The 15431-nt window shown below is 38.9% G+C and overlaps 1 protein-coding gene across 1 annotated transcript in view; it reads right to left on the bottom strand.

Annotated features, from left to right (window-relative positions):
- The window catches only part of ARHGAP15 (Rho GTPase activating protein 15), a 302239-nt gene that overhangs the window by 52928 nt on the left and 233880 nt on the right, over nt 1-15431 (bottom strand). Inside the window, exon 12 of the mRNA XM_030952453.1 lies at nt 4795-4929. Coding sequence (XP_030808313.1) covers nt 4795-4929 — 135 coding nt within the window. The remainder of the gene's footprint in view (nt 1-4794; nt 4930-15431) is intronic.

Genomic DNA, 15431 nt, shown 5'->3' with positions numbered 1-15431 from the left:
CAGTGACCTTTGAGCATCTTTAGGTGCCTATGGCTCTGCTTTTCCCCATGCAAAGAAATGCTTCCTTTCCTGTCAGGGCTGAAAATCCTGAGCTCCAGAGATGGGGGATGGCTTTGTCTAAGTGTCTGGGGGGCTTGATCCCTGGAGAGATTGCCAGGACTGAAGCCACATATGCTGACTGGATCTGATGCCCTACAAACTACAGAATCTTAGAGTGATTTGGGTTGGAAGGGACCTTAAAGTTCACCTTGTTCCATCCCCTGCCATGGGCAGGGACACCTTCCACTATCCCAGGTTGCTCCAAGCCTTGTCCAACCTGGCCTTGGGCACTTCTAGGGATGGGACATCCAGAACTCTTCTGGCAACCTGGGCCAGGGCCTCACCCCCACAGGGAAGAACTTCTCCCCAATATCTAAGATAAACCTACTCTCAGTTTGGATCCATTCCCCAGTGCCCTGTAAAAAGGCTCTTGTAAAAAGTCTCTCCCTGTCTTTCTTGTAGTCTCCCTTCAGGAATTTGTCCTTTCTCCAGAGATCTGGTGATGGGTGTGGACTCCACATTTTCTGTTCCACACACTGAGACCTGAGACATATCAGGCTAGGGATTCCACTTGAAAACCTGCAAGTCAGATTTTCAACACTACGTTTTTTTTAAATTAATCTCATTCCTCTGTTCATCTGTCTCAAGTGGGAAACCCACTGCAGTAACTGATACGTTCATTCAGAAAATTGTCTGCAGGAGAATTGTAATTCTGGCAGAAGGATTTCTATTTAGAGTACATATATATATAAATATACTCACATCTGCCTCTGTGTGTGCATTTTAAACAATAAATCTCCTATTTATCTACAGTGCTTATGTGGCACCTATTAAATTCATATTAGAGATAAGGAACTGAAATGAAGGCATAATCACTAGACCTCATTGAAAAAAATCTTTCCAATGTAGTAATCTTTCCAACCTGTTGCAGAGAAAATCAAAGACCTGAACCCAAGCCTCCCAAACCAGAGACAGATGTTGCAGCTTTGGGAACTGGGTGGAATTTTCCTTTGTGGAATATCAGTGAGGTTTTTTTGTAAGTGCAGTTGGACAGATGCACCGTCTGTACAGATGCACAGTCTATACAGCTTGCTCCTGCTGAAAAGATCTGGAAGGACTAGTGGATATTTAAATATTTCCTGTGCTGTGGATATCAGCCCTCACTGCACTGAAGTAGAAATTTCTTTTTCTCCATGCCTTTGCCTGAGACATTTCAAGAAAACTAGTTCAATCAAAATAAAGATTTAGAATCAGCTACTACATATACCTGTTAACGTTTCCAAACAGATTTAAGGGGTAGATTTCAGTGGCTGAAGTCCTGGCAAAAGTTAGTATGGTTATGAAGGCTGAATTCTGTAAATAAGGTGATTAAGTGTTTCAGTTGTTGGCACTTCTACCACCTTACTCACATGAAGCACAATTTTACTTGCAGACAATCTGCTGAACTACATCTGTTGATCTTCCAGAAAATCAATAGAACTATTTGTGGTACTGAGTAATTTTAGTGTGGCTGAACCTGACTTCATAGCAGCATTTGGGCACACTTTAGAAGTGCATATTTCATCCAAAATAATACAAAATGACTTGTCAGTAATACCAGACAAACTCACTGGATAAAAAACTTAAAACACCCTACTGTCTAAATCCAAGGAAACAAAATTAGTATTGGGCCAGAGGTCTTGTGGACTTCCATTTATCATTTATAAGTTCCACGATATAAACTGTATGGACAATTATTATCCAACCTCAGCCTGGAAAGCAGAATTCCAAGATTCTTCCAATTATCTTCTAATATTCTGGTCATATGTAAATTGTTCCAACAGTATGGCCATATCTAAAGTTAGTAATAGGGGAAACTGAAGGTGGAGAGCAAGTGCTTTGCAAAATACACAGTACTGTAAAGTTTTGTTCCCATGCACATAATTAACATGGCAGCAGCATCCAGGAAAATTGGCACTAAGCTTGCTATGGAATTTTCTCCACATAGTCTTTACAATATTACCAGAATAAGGAGTCCACTGCACCTCTTGGGTTCTAACTCCTCCTGAAACCTCCAGCTAAAGGACTACATCCCCATAAGTGTTTTTGGGAGCTCGTCACTGCCTACTACCTGTAGGTTTTTAGATCCCTTACTTCTTACACAACCTGTGCAAGGTCCTAAGGAGTCTCCAGTGCTGGGGTATAATCAGCATGGCAATCTGGGAATTAAGTTGTTTTCTTTCTGGCATTATTCTAACTGTACTGCACACCCATCACTGCATGCTGTTAATATAATTCTAATTTTTTGAAGAATGGTCTCTTTTTCACAACAAACTGGAGAAGGGAGGAGATATTGCAGCAGCTCAGTACTGACCAGGCAAATTAATTAGCACAAGTAGCCAAAGAATCATCTGCAATGGAAATGATACTGAAGAAAAGAGATTTTTACTTTGCCTCGAGACTATTAACATACAGAAGAGCTCCAAAACCACTGAAAACACCTAATTGTTGTTTATAGACAATTTTTAAGCAGAGTTGCTAAGAATACGGATTTGTAGATCCCGTGGCAGTAAAGGCCAAATAAAGAGAAGATTGATTGGAAATCGTAGCTTACTTTAGACAGTTGGATTAGGCAGAAATCACCCTGATGTGCAGTAAAGCAAGCAACAAGAATTAGGGGTTTGAAATAGTGCAAAGCACGTCCTAGAGTGCTAGCATTTCCTTCCTTGGAATAAACTGTCTTAAAATCCCTCTATAAATGACTGTTCATTAGCCTATCAATGTGTATAATGGCTCTCAAAATCATAATAAGAATTAATAATAGTTCAAATAGCAGAAAGGGACATTAATTTCTTCACTCATGAATATTAATGCTTTAGTAGACAGTCTCTTCCCGAAATGCTTTCAAACTTAATTCACAAGCCTACGACCGATTACCTGGTACTTTCGCTGGTACGATCAAAAACATCCCCATTGGGCCACCAAAAGATGTCAAATCACCCTGACCTAGACACTAGCAGAGAGGATGAGGGCAGAAGACAACAGGAGTGAGATCATGGTGTGCTGGTATCCTTCTTCAGAGTACAAGAGTGTTTGCAAAAGATGCCCCAATGGACAATAAAAAAAGGGATGAGGAGGAGGATGAATATGCTTAGCCGCAGAAGACCAGTATGATGGTGGGTTGTAATGGCAGAAGATAGATCACAGAATTACTGGATAGTTGGGGTTGGAAGGGATGTCTGGAGACCCTCCAGCTCATCCCCTGCTGCCAAGGCAGAGTCACCAAGAGCAGGGGTGGCACAGGAGGTTCCAGACAGGGAAACTCCATGAACTCCTTGGGAAACTGTTCCGGTGCTCTGCCACTCTTGATGTAAAGAAGTTCTTCCTCAATATTAAACACTGAACTGCAGAATTAGCTGCATAGGAGGTGTGGATGATCTGTCAGGCTGTGGCCCACGAGAGGACACCTCATCTCCTCCTTTCTAAGAGGCAGAGCAGATGGATGCAAAACCACCTGAAGGGCATGTTCAGGTGCTGGTGCTTCAATAAGCATCTTATCCCAAGGCATCACAGAAGCTGAACAATAAGAAATTCTTTATTGTTTTTCCCTCTTAGCACAGCAGACGCTGTGCAACAGGAACTTAAACATGAGAGATGATGTTCCCCACCTGATTTCCTTTGGAAAGAGAAGGAAGTAAGCTGCCAGGAGTGAATTTCAGGTAATTTAACTGTACTGCACCTCCAAATAACTGAGCAGGGAAGGATCTTATGAGATGTATTTAACCTCATTATATCTGATGCTGGGTCTTGAAAAGCTTTAGTTGAACTAAAGACTCTTATGAATATAAAATCAAAGTGAGCTGTACATTAAGGGTTTCGTATTCCCCGACAGCTGCGCATGTGCACACCCAGCTCTCATTAACAGCAATGGCAAAAATGTGTGCCCATCACTCAGAAATCAGACCTCTGTACTTTGTTGGGTTTGTTTTTTTCCTAGAGATTTTCTCTATTGGATCTTTAATTAATCTCCTGCTTGGCTTTCTTCCCTTTAAGCTATCCCTCTCCCTCCCTCCCTTTCCAACAGGAGCAAACCCCCAAATCACTGGGTTTTTTTGTCAACTTTTTCCAAGCCGACACAGTTTTACAAAATGCACCTGCATATATTAAATACAGGGAGGGTTTGCAGCACATAAACCACAGAGACATGGAATGGAATAAATGCCTGGGACTTTGAAAATACTTTTGCTGCCTGCCAACTTTAAACAAAAAAATAATAATCTAGCAAAGGTAGATATGAAAATGAGAACATGAATGTTTTTGCATTCTATTTGTGATCACTCAAGGCAAGAGTCTGCAACCTTGTGGAACAAAACACACGCATTTCATTCTGATTAACATAAAGACAGCCCCTTCTAACATGATTCACAATTATTAGTCTCTCTCTTGTGTTTGGGGATATATGGATTATCAGCCTAGCATATTTTGAATACATACACATTTTAATTTCTTTCCTAAACCATTCTAGGCACTACAGTCAAAATGCAGAGACAAAATTTACAGATCAACAATTTGATTTTTTTCTTCCTTCTCTACAGTTAAACACCTAAACGCTGTAAGAGATAAAAGGCAGTCCCAAAAAACAACAAAAATGCAGGATCACGGATAATGGAAGGTAAGTCATATTTGAGATGCCCCTGCTCTTCTATTTTTTAAGTTTATTATTATTTTTTTGTAACAGGCTATTTCACTAGCTGCTACTGTATGTGATGTACTTACTTATCGCCTCCACAAACTGTTCAAATAAGGAGTATGGGAACAGCGGCTCAGGCAGCTCTCTGAAAAACATCTTGAGTGCTCCGGTGACAACGTGGATGTCCTCCCACTGGCTGTCATCCAAATTCAGCTTCTCTTCTGGGAAAACACGAGGAGAAATGGAACAACTGGTTTTAATGAAACAATTACAAGACACTAATTATTATGTTAATGTTTGCCTACTATCATCAGCAACCGTTAACAGCCTTCTGCACCTAGAGGTTTGGTGCTGTGCATGTTTTTTTTTTTTCCTTTTTTTTTTTTTTTTTTTTTTTTTTGGAAGAGAACATTTTCAATGGAATACCATCTGTAGGAATGCAGCTAACAAAAAAACAAGAGACACAAAGAGACAGTACCATTGACACAGTATGTCAGATACATTTATTCCCATAATGCATCAGTATGAAAATTAGCATCACAGCTCAACATGATTCAAAGCTATTTGGTTTTGAGGCTGAGGGGCTAAGAGTTGCCAACGATGGACGGCTCAAGGGACCGGCCTAAAGGCCTTGCTGAGCCAACAGGAGACATATGCTAAACATGGCAATAGAAAATGAGTTATTGCTTTACATGTGTTAGCCTTGCTATGTACAAGGGAATAATGGGGAGCGCTTTTCTCCTTTTTTTTTTTTTTTTTTTTTTTCCTTTTTTTTTTCTTTTGCCTGAATGTAATGTCAGCAAGGAATAGAGGACTGTGAGAGAAAGGATATTAATTCCTTCTTACTGCTTCAAAAATATTTTGTTTGGTTTTCATCTCTGGGAGGAAGATTTGCCCAGCAACAATATTAGACAGACCCCTGTTGGCCTACCTAGGCTATGCAAAGCTGTCAAAAATGATAACACACTAAAGACAAACCACAAGTGCCTCCAAAACTGTTTTGCAAACAAAAAAAAAAGTTTTCTTTTGAAGCTTGACTGAGCTAAGGAATTTAAATATAAAAGAAACTAAATGCTAAAATAGAGTTTCTAATAAAAATAAAACAAGATTGAGTGATTATTCTATTTTTCTTTGAGTTTCTTTTTCTGGGTTTTTTTCTTTTTCATTCTAGAAGAGTGATACTGTTAGAACATAATAAACAGTGAGATCATAATCCATATAAAACTTGAGGAAAGAGCAAATCCTTATTAGTCCAAATTAAAATGATACAAAATGACACACAGTTTCTCCAAGTTCTGTTACTCCAAAAATGGAGTTTGCTTTTTTTCCCCCATGTGCTATGATTTTCTCCTGTAGAAAATTTCAGTCTGAATGCAAATCGGGGGCCAACCATGAAAACTGCTGAACAAATTTAATTTGAAGCAACACAGTCCTGAAATGTTTTGCTAAATGTCACTGAAATTTCATGTGTAGCAATTCAGTGGGCTTCAAGAGCAGCCTCTTTGCTGAACTGTTGCTAAACAAAATGGTAAAATCATTGGAGACACATGGACACCCCCAACACCAGATCTCCCTACTGTAACAGTTTTCTCTACTTTTGGGCAGAAAATCTTATTCAAAATGGAGTCATCTTTCAACTTTTATTTAATAAATGTTATTAAATGCTTTAAAAAATTCTGGATTTTGGAGATGTATACAAATAAAGAATGAACCCAGTTCCTTAACTTGGAGTAATGTGAGACAAAGCTGGAACAAAGGCAGACTTGTGCATTTCATTTAGATGTCTTGCTTGCTTCTTTGGTTTCAAGCCTCTCTTTTTTTTTTTTTTTTTTTTCCCTTTCTTTCTTTTTTTCCCATTCAATTACCTCAATCATAAAAGTAATGATTTGATCTCAAATGAGTTACCAGAGGGGATCTTCTTTAGACTCTGAGATCATATTTGATTGATCGTATTTCAACAATTAGCCTTTTATTTTGCCACACACTATTGAACTAGATCGACAGCATCTTAGCAGGCCAGCTTTAAACAGTCAACTGTTAACAATAGCATCAAAAAGAGAGACCTGATGGGGTTTACTGTCACTTTAAAGAACAGGGTGGGTTTTCACATTGTTGAAATCTGTCAGATATTTTGAAATGTCCCTCTCACTATGGTGCCACACCCCCTGCGTGCCCTTATAATAAAATTGGTTTTACTCCTGATTAAATCATTTTCTCCCTACCCACTACCATACTTCTCATAATGGACCTGTGTGCTCTACAGCTGGTGTTCTTCCCATGGTACCAATTCTTACTTTATCTTTTAAGCACTTTGCTGCTAAGATCTCATGCAGAGTGCTTATGTTTTGTTAAGAGCTTCATTCTTAGAGAAATAGCTTAACACATGTTCTAAAAATGTTGTACAACTTATTGCTTAAAACACATTTAGAAAATGTATAAGTACTGTAGCTTTGGCACAGAACTTTAAGTAGAAACCTTAAAAAAAAAAAAAAAAACACAACTTGTTTTTGCCATGCATTTGTCTTAAATGTCTAAAGTGGAATGCTTGACTTCTAAGGCTTTATAGAGACTTATCTTACCAGATTTTTGCACCATTTCCAGCTCTTCAAGGAAACGTGTTAGGAATGTATCATCGTGAAAGCAAAGGGTGTCAATTTTCCCTCTAGCAATAAGAGAGTTTTTAAAAATGTTTGCTAGAAGGAACAAATGCCAAGTCAAAAAAAAAAAAAAAAGAAAAGAAAGAAAAAAAAAAGGAAAAAAAAAAAGGAAAAGAAAATAGAAGTCCATTCAGTGTAAGACTCTCATTTGGTTCCCAATGGTTGGAATCTCTCATGCCATGGCAAAAGGGCCATAAGCAAACACACACACACATTTCAGGCTGGGTTTAAGGGGAGGACCTAGCTTTTTGGCTTTACTCAGACATATTTCTTATTGGGGTGTTTTGCTTACATAAAGATTAAGTCCCAAATCTGGTATTTAAACTTGACAGTCAAGGACTGCTTTCAGTCAGGAGATACTGTATCTGGGAAGATGCTCAAAATCTCACAGTCCTAAAAATTTGCTTTAACTTGTCAGTAGTATTTGATTAGTTCAACCATCACTGCCAGTTGATATCATATATCTTAGATACAGACACAAATATGCCCAGAAAATCCCATAAAATTTATGCTAATACCCAGGCTGAAAATATAAAGACCACATTAAGGGGAAAAAAATAGTGTGGGCACTTGTCAAGGTTATTAGTTTAAAAAAAATCGATACACAATACATTTGTGAAGGGAACGTGTGTTTCACTGTGTTATTATTCAGCCTTTTCAACAATTCACATTTTTAATGGCACTTGTCTGCAGTAGAAGCAAACAGGAGATCAGCTTTGGTTTAAGGGTGCTATTCTGAGGTTCAGAAAGGAAGAAGGTAATCTATGGAAAGATCAGCTAAAGACAGGGGGAAAAAAATAAAAATTATGAAAATCAACCAAAGCTGTAGAGAGGGCTGAGTTTTGAAAGAAAATGGATGTGGTTCCTCTAACCACATGCCCTGCCTGGTATGTAGACTAATCTCTAGGAGCAAAATGCAGTCATTTGAGAGCCCTGCTCCTTCACTTGTCTTTTCAGATAATTCATAGCTTGTATTTTCCCAGCTCTAAGCTGTCTCTTGCCCATGCTGCCATCACGTGCCAGAGCTCCACCTTCAGAGGTTTTTGCCCCCTTTGAGCATTCCACATTCCTGCAGCTCATGGATGACCACAAATCATGTGGGAAGCAAGTCCTGCAAACCCAGCTGGCAACGCCTGGTCTGCTGTGGGGGCTGTGCCCTCAAAAAACTTTCTAAAACCTTTGGTGAGACAGGGTCTTTTTGGGTCTCCTACTGTGATCCATTTGCTGGTGTTGCTGCCTTTTCCATCATTTCCCTGCTGGTGGCTGCACACAGCAGGACTGGGATGAAAATTTGGCATTTGGGTAAATCAACCCTCAGCTCCAGTGTGGGAAACTTCCGAGCACTGGGTTTTTATCCCAGTGACCAGGGTATAAGCTGAGGGAGATCTCCCCTGGAGAAAGTCCTCCATGGCACTGTTAAATAATCCTTACCATCTCCCTCACAACAAAATCATTGCAGAAGAGCTGGGTGTGCACAAAGAATTCCCAGCTGGCTTAAATCCTGGGGAATTTTTTGGACTCACTCATCCCAATAGGAATTTTACTACTGAGAGATCCAAATCAGAGTCCTGTGGTTGAAAGAGGAAATGAAAATTCCTCATGCAAACACCAGGAAAAGACTGGTGAACTGGAAAAGAACTGACCAGTGTCATCACGCTTTTTTTTTTCCAACTTGAAGAACCTTGTATGAAATTTGAAGACACCTCTTTTTCCTTTTTTTTTTTTTTCATCGTTACATTCATCAAAAATATTTTCCTGATCATTCATGGTCTTCACTAGGAAAAAAAGGGAAAGAACAGACTCAAGCAGAAGTTCTCCATGTGTACCAGCAGAGTTCTTCATCACAAAACACCTTTGTGAGGGCTTTTCTCATGACTGACAGCACAAACACCAATTTGTACACTGGAAGGTGCGTGTGTGTTCCATTGCTGTACCTGCGTTTTCCAAGCCACAGCCTTTCTGATCACCAGTGCACAGACACAGCAGCATTCTTGGGGTGGACAGCTTCTTTCAAACACTCAATTTAGAGCAGCAATTGAGCACAGAGATGTCCAGACATGTCAGCAATGGGATGCTGCGAGGTGATGAAGGTTGTTTCTCACTCAATGGCTAGGAGCTCAATCCCTTGGTGAAACAGCACAAGATGCCGAGCTTCCTCCCCTGAGGTAAATCCTGCCCTGACATTGCAGTCTATATACACTCTCCAAAGTGTATAAACCCCCTGGAACTTCTATGAAATAGCACAACAAATACCTCAACTCTTGTCAAGCAATAATTCCCTCATTCAGGAGGATTTTTTTGAGTTCTTCCTCTCCCCCTTGCTAGGTTTGGGAGATCCATTGTCCTGCCTGAACTCAATGCCCAGCCCTTCACCTCCAGAAGTGTTTAAACAAATCAAGGAAAATGTCAGCTAAGCAAATCATTACATTTTGTCTGCAATGGATTTCTAAACAGCCTCGTCTGAATCCATGCAATGCTAGCACTGATGACTTATCAGGGATATAGTCAGCAAAAGAAAGCTTGTGTGCTTTTCTCCTCCTCTGCTGGAGGAACCTGGCATGCCCTTTCAACAGAAAATTTAAGCTGTGATGTTACAGTGCCTGAACATGTGTTTATTATTGGAGTGCCCATTTCCATGAAGTCCAAGCACAAATTACTGAGCAACTTCAGCTAAAAAGCAGAACATCTCTGTGTGCACCCAGAGTGCTGCTTATTCCAGTCCTCCCAGATGACAGTTCTCTGACCTGGGGGCATGCTGGAACAACCAAGTACTGCTGACTTAAACCCCAGCCTGTGCCAGAAAAATTTTCTGCATTTGGGCACACTGGGGCATACTCATCCTCGTATAATTCCACAAAGTCCAAAGAGTAACGGAGGGATGAACTGTCTCATTGTTTCTGCGGAAAAGATCCAGTACACTTGAGGAGTTCAGGGGTGGTACATGATGAAGGCACACAGAGGAGTTCAAAGGTTTGGAAAAGTGGTCAGCCAGTGATGCCACAGTGCCAGGGAAATTTCTACACTGTCAGTTGCTGTTTAGAACTGAAAGTATAAAAATATGCAGTGGTACTGGAAAGACAATACTTTTGGCAGCCAGAAACAGGTATCATCACCAAGGTACTCACATGTTATTCACTGCCAATACCTGCTACAAGCTTCAATGACAGATATTAGTTTTGACTTAGCATATTCTATCATCATGATCTGAAGCAATAATTACTGTGATGGGATTATAATTACAAGTACTTTTAAAATTCATTAAATTTAGCTGAATCAACTATTCCGCATGGGAAAGGGAATGATTTTAAAGAGAGAATATCTCCCCTCAAAATGCAGCTGAAAGCTCCCTAAGAATAAATAGACCACCTGTTTACAGATCAACATACTTCTGCCAGACTCTCTTGGAGGTGATTTGTAAACAAAGAGTAGGAGCAGGCAGACACAGCCCGAGCACGGGGACCTGCAGGGCCTGATCACTCCTTTTGGGGCAGAAATAGTCAGGTACTGCCCAGGGTTTAAAAAAAGTGACAAGAAAGGAGCACAGAGGAATTCCTACCCAGCCCTTACCCTCCCACAGAGCACCAAGGTTGCCTGCACACCAGGAAGGGGCTTGGCACACTTTGTGCAACTCACAGGAATTAAATGTCTGTGCTGAGGGGAAATTACATTTGTCTTGCAGTGCTGAGATTCTGTCCTCTATCTAATTCTCCTTACTTATTGCACAGTAACTTCAGCTTCTTCCTAATAGTTAAAGCACACTTTATTTTTTCTGTTTATTCTTCTCTCTTTATTTTGAGCTGGGATAATGTCTACAGAACAAAAAATACTAAATACAGAACAAAATACCAAAATACTGGTCTAATACTTGCTTAGACCAGTAACTTATTCTCCAGGATACATTCTGCTGTTCAAAGGGAAAAGTCCATTCTAAATTCTGCTTTTGACTTGATTGATCTTCCCCTCTTTGCTGTGCATTGTGTATACATACATTAGTCAAGGTAAATATCTGCCTTCCAACTTCAAATCTGTTATTAACATTTTTTTTTATTGTGTAATTGCTCTCCAGTAAGCTTCTCTGCAATCTAATTTTAGGAGTTTTATCTTTTTTTCTTCTTCCCCATTTACAGTCAGATCTTTTATCAGATTTATGTGTATCAGTGTCCGCAAATCTACATTTTAAATAAATTGAAGGCTCTGAAGATCTAATACGAGAGGAATTGGACAATGACTCTCTGTCCCATTTTCATACTTCAAAAATATGTTCATATTCATATCTTTTTAATTGTGCTACTAACTCAGAGTGCTTTAGGATTCTGTCATATAGCTGCTCTGTTCTTCCCCTTCTTGCTGTTTCTAACACTGCTTCTATTTCCATTCTTGTCAAAAGCCTTTTCATAGTCCAAAAATCTGTACACAATGTTTTGTAATATTTGGCAGACTTATCTGAAACCTAATTCACTGCTTTCTTGTGATTCATGGGTCATAAATTATTTCATATGTAATGTACCCCAAAGGGTAAAAAAGTCTTTGTATTAAATTTCAACCAGACACTTTAAGGGAGAGGAAAAAATAAAGGGAAAAGAGTATTTTTGAGAAGTCTGCAAAGATCTGACCTCAATATATTGTCTAGTGTGTTGTCTTCCACAAATGGCATCTCAGTATCCTTTAGTAAATATAAGATTTCAACATGCTACAAGAAAAAACACTCTGCTGTAGTGTGGGCTTGCTATGGATAACTTTAAAGGAAAAGAGAAATACAAAATATGAAGCACTGGATCAGACGAGCGATGCATTAAATCAGTCCTGTCTCCAGTGATTGTTAAACTGAAAGGGTCTGCATGAAAACAATTCAAAAAACAAGAATACCACCCAATCCTGACTTGTTGCACACAGCCAAATATATTATTGTGACTGACCCCAGTAACAATGAGCTTGTGCCTCAGTGAGTGAGTTTCAATAATCAAAGGAAATAATTAACAAAACAATAAAGATCATTATAACTTCCTCTATGCAAATGACTTCCAAATGTAAATAGATCAAAGCTCAGGCTAAAATTAAGCAATTCCCCTAGTCCTCCTACAATACTAGAAGGGAACAAATATATACAGTTTGTTTACAGCTATAAGGATTATCAGTGAAATATTATTTGTTGTTTTATTAGAAAAATAGCAATCTAAACAATTCTTAGTGTTATTCACATATTCTTCATATCTGTAGCCTCATTTATTTTGATGGGACTATTTCCAGGGATACAGGTTACCCACACAAGTAAATCTCTGTTCTCACACCTTGTTGTTTTTAGGATGTCCAGAGAACAAATTTGACATTTTTATTTTTTAATGAACGGGCTCTTTGAAGCAGAGCATCTGAAAGAAGTATTCTTACATGAAATCAGGTGCACACAAGCCCTGTAGATGTCAAGGACAAAACATTTTATTTTGTATAGAATTTATCTTTTGGTTCGCTAAAGTCAAAACACTTCTGTTCATCAGAACTTTTATAAAGGACTGTTTCATAATATGAATCCATTTGGATTATCTGACCAAAGATAAGACTTCAATGGACTTACTATATCATTCACCACTGTACCAGTGCCACAAAAGGGAATTACAATTAATTGGATTATGTTGGTCTCCACCCGCTGATTGTAGAAGAGAAAGTCTGAAACTGTAACTATTTCAAACGGACCATATCTCTCATCAACCATGGGATTTGGGCTTTAATTTACCAATAAAGCTTAATTTCTTCTCTATATTCTCTTCTGGTTAGGAAGAGGTCATTTAAATACTTTATTCAAGTTATTAAAAAAGAAAGGACACTTTGTTAAATACTTTCAAACTAGCACTTTAATGCTTGCACCTTGCCTTTAGGAATTCCTTGTTTTTTTCTATGAGCAATAAAGTAAGCTGCCCTTAAAAACCTAAGACCAAAATCCAGGACTGCAATTGGGTAATAAGAATAATTCAGGCTTCACCTCTCGTGGTTCAGTTCATGAAAACTTGGCTGAGATTGTTACCTAACACAACAATTTGTTATCAGTTTTACAGTGATCAGAGAATATCACTTCACCTCATGGACAGACATGAGGTAGTGAGAGTTTTCCATAGCAGAGCACCACGTTAGATGTAGGTTTGTCTGCATGGAAAGTCACACCAGGAAAGGCAAAGGTATGAATATCAATTTGATAAAATTTGATATAGATATAAAATGATAACTTCTATTAGCTTGGAAAGAGTCATGTTTCACAATGCAGGTAACTTCAACTACATTAATTAATGTGACTTACATGCTAAAACCCAATGAAAATACCATTCTTATTTTAAATGTTCACAAGTGTGTACATATATATGTATATATATACACATTTATGTATGAACATATCTAAATTTGCTTATATATTATATTTTTGCTGATGGCTCTGCCTCAAAGCCATTAACATTTTTCTTCACTACCCTTACTGGAAGGTTACTTCAATGCCTAATTCCTTCAAGTTGCCAGACTAAATTATTCAACTTTATATACTTTAAAAATAATTATTAATATCAGTAATGCTCGCTTTGATTTTTTTTTTTAATTTTTTGTCAAACTTTCACGTTCGGTTTAAGGAATAAAAAGTCTTCAGTCAACTTACTTCAAAACCATGTTGCTTAATTCACATTTGCATTACTTTTTGCTAATATCTGAAGCTCTAATTCCGTTCCCTGGATATTAGCTGGGACTAGCTATGCTGTTAAAGATAGGAATGCTTCTAAGTACTTACTGAATCAGGGCATATGAGATGATAATTGTATGTGTTTAAAACAAAACTTTAAACAGGAGGGGATTATATAAGTTGCTAAAACAAATATATCTTCAAGTGCACTGAAGGACTTTTAAATGTTAACGAAATGTCCTTTGATAATAATAGTGCTAATAATAACATAAATTTTCAAATATTTTTCATGCATTTTGAGAATCACATGTTACCCTGAATGTGGAAGACTCTTGGTAAGTGCACTTTTTTCATACAAACTCATCAGCTTTGCGGTTCCATCCACTCTGAAGTCACACCAGTGTATCCTGTCCCGATCCATGTGTGGGCTATCCTGCACATTTCAGCTTCTTTTGCGCAGAGCTGGCTTACAAACATTAACATTTTTGTGTAATGCATTTTTGTGACAGCAAAAATGACTTCAATTTGAGGAATAGGATGACTCTGCAAGTGTGGAGGCCCCAAGTGCCTGATCAAACCTGTGTCCATGAAACCCATGGACTCACATGACTGGTGGGATACACAGCTGCATACACAGCAACATATTTGCCCAGGTAATTTTGAATTGGAATTTTGGGGCCAGTGTGGGCTTAAAATAATCTCCACCCACCCTGCCACGTGCAATTCCATGTGCCATTCCATAGCTTCTCCCACTGAGCCTCAGGAGATGCATGAACAGCCCGGGGCACAGGCAAACACGCCTGGCAGTGCCTGTGGCTCCTGCTTGGCAGGGAAGGGGTGCGATGAAATTCGGGTGACTCACGTCACGATGTTTTCCATTTCCCACACAGCCTCACGTGTAAGGAGGAGACAGCAGTGCCTCCTGCATCCACCAAATCCTTGCTCACCTCACACCTTTCCCTCCACCTCACATGCACATCGGCATTTTGCGTTTTCATTTTCTCTGTGGTAGAGCCCAGAGCAGATTTGCCACGTTGCCCGTTGATTTGTGCCTCCCTTTCTCTTTTCCAGGGTTTATCTGGATGCGTATCCTAATTGATAATGCTTCCAATTCCTCTCATTCCACCTCAACTTACAGGCATATATTACAGGAGGGCAAGGGTATGCTTCAAAACAGTTTTAGAACTTCACAGTACATAGGTTTTTCCTGTTCTACAAATTAGTCTTGTGAATGGACTTGTAATAACGAGGATTTCAACATAAAATAAGAGATTTTAATGTCTTTGGTTCCTTGAGACGCATTCAGGTCCCTCCCGTGAGAAATATATTAAAATATTGATTAGATTAGAGCAACATTTCAAATAAATGGAGATTTATACTTCCTTTTGGAGACAGAATCTTATAAAAAAGTTTC

Source organism: Camarhynchus parvulus, chromosome 7, assembly GCF_901933205.1.
Source record: "Camarhynchus parvulus chromosome 7, STF_HiC, whole genome shotgun sequence".
NCBI lineage: Eukaryota > Metazoa > Chordata > Aves > Passeriformes > Thraupidae > Camarhynchus > Camarhynchus parvulus.
Note: the sequence above shows the minus strand (reverse complement) of the source record. Positions and strands in the feature narration are given on the sequence as shown.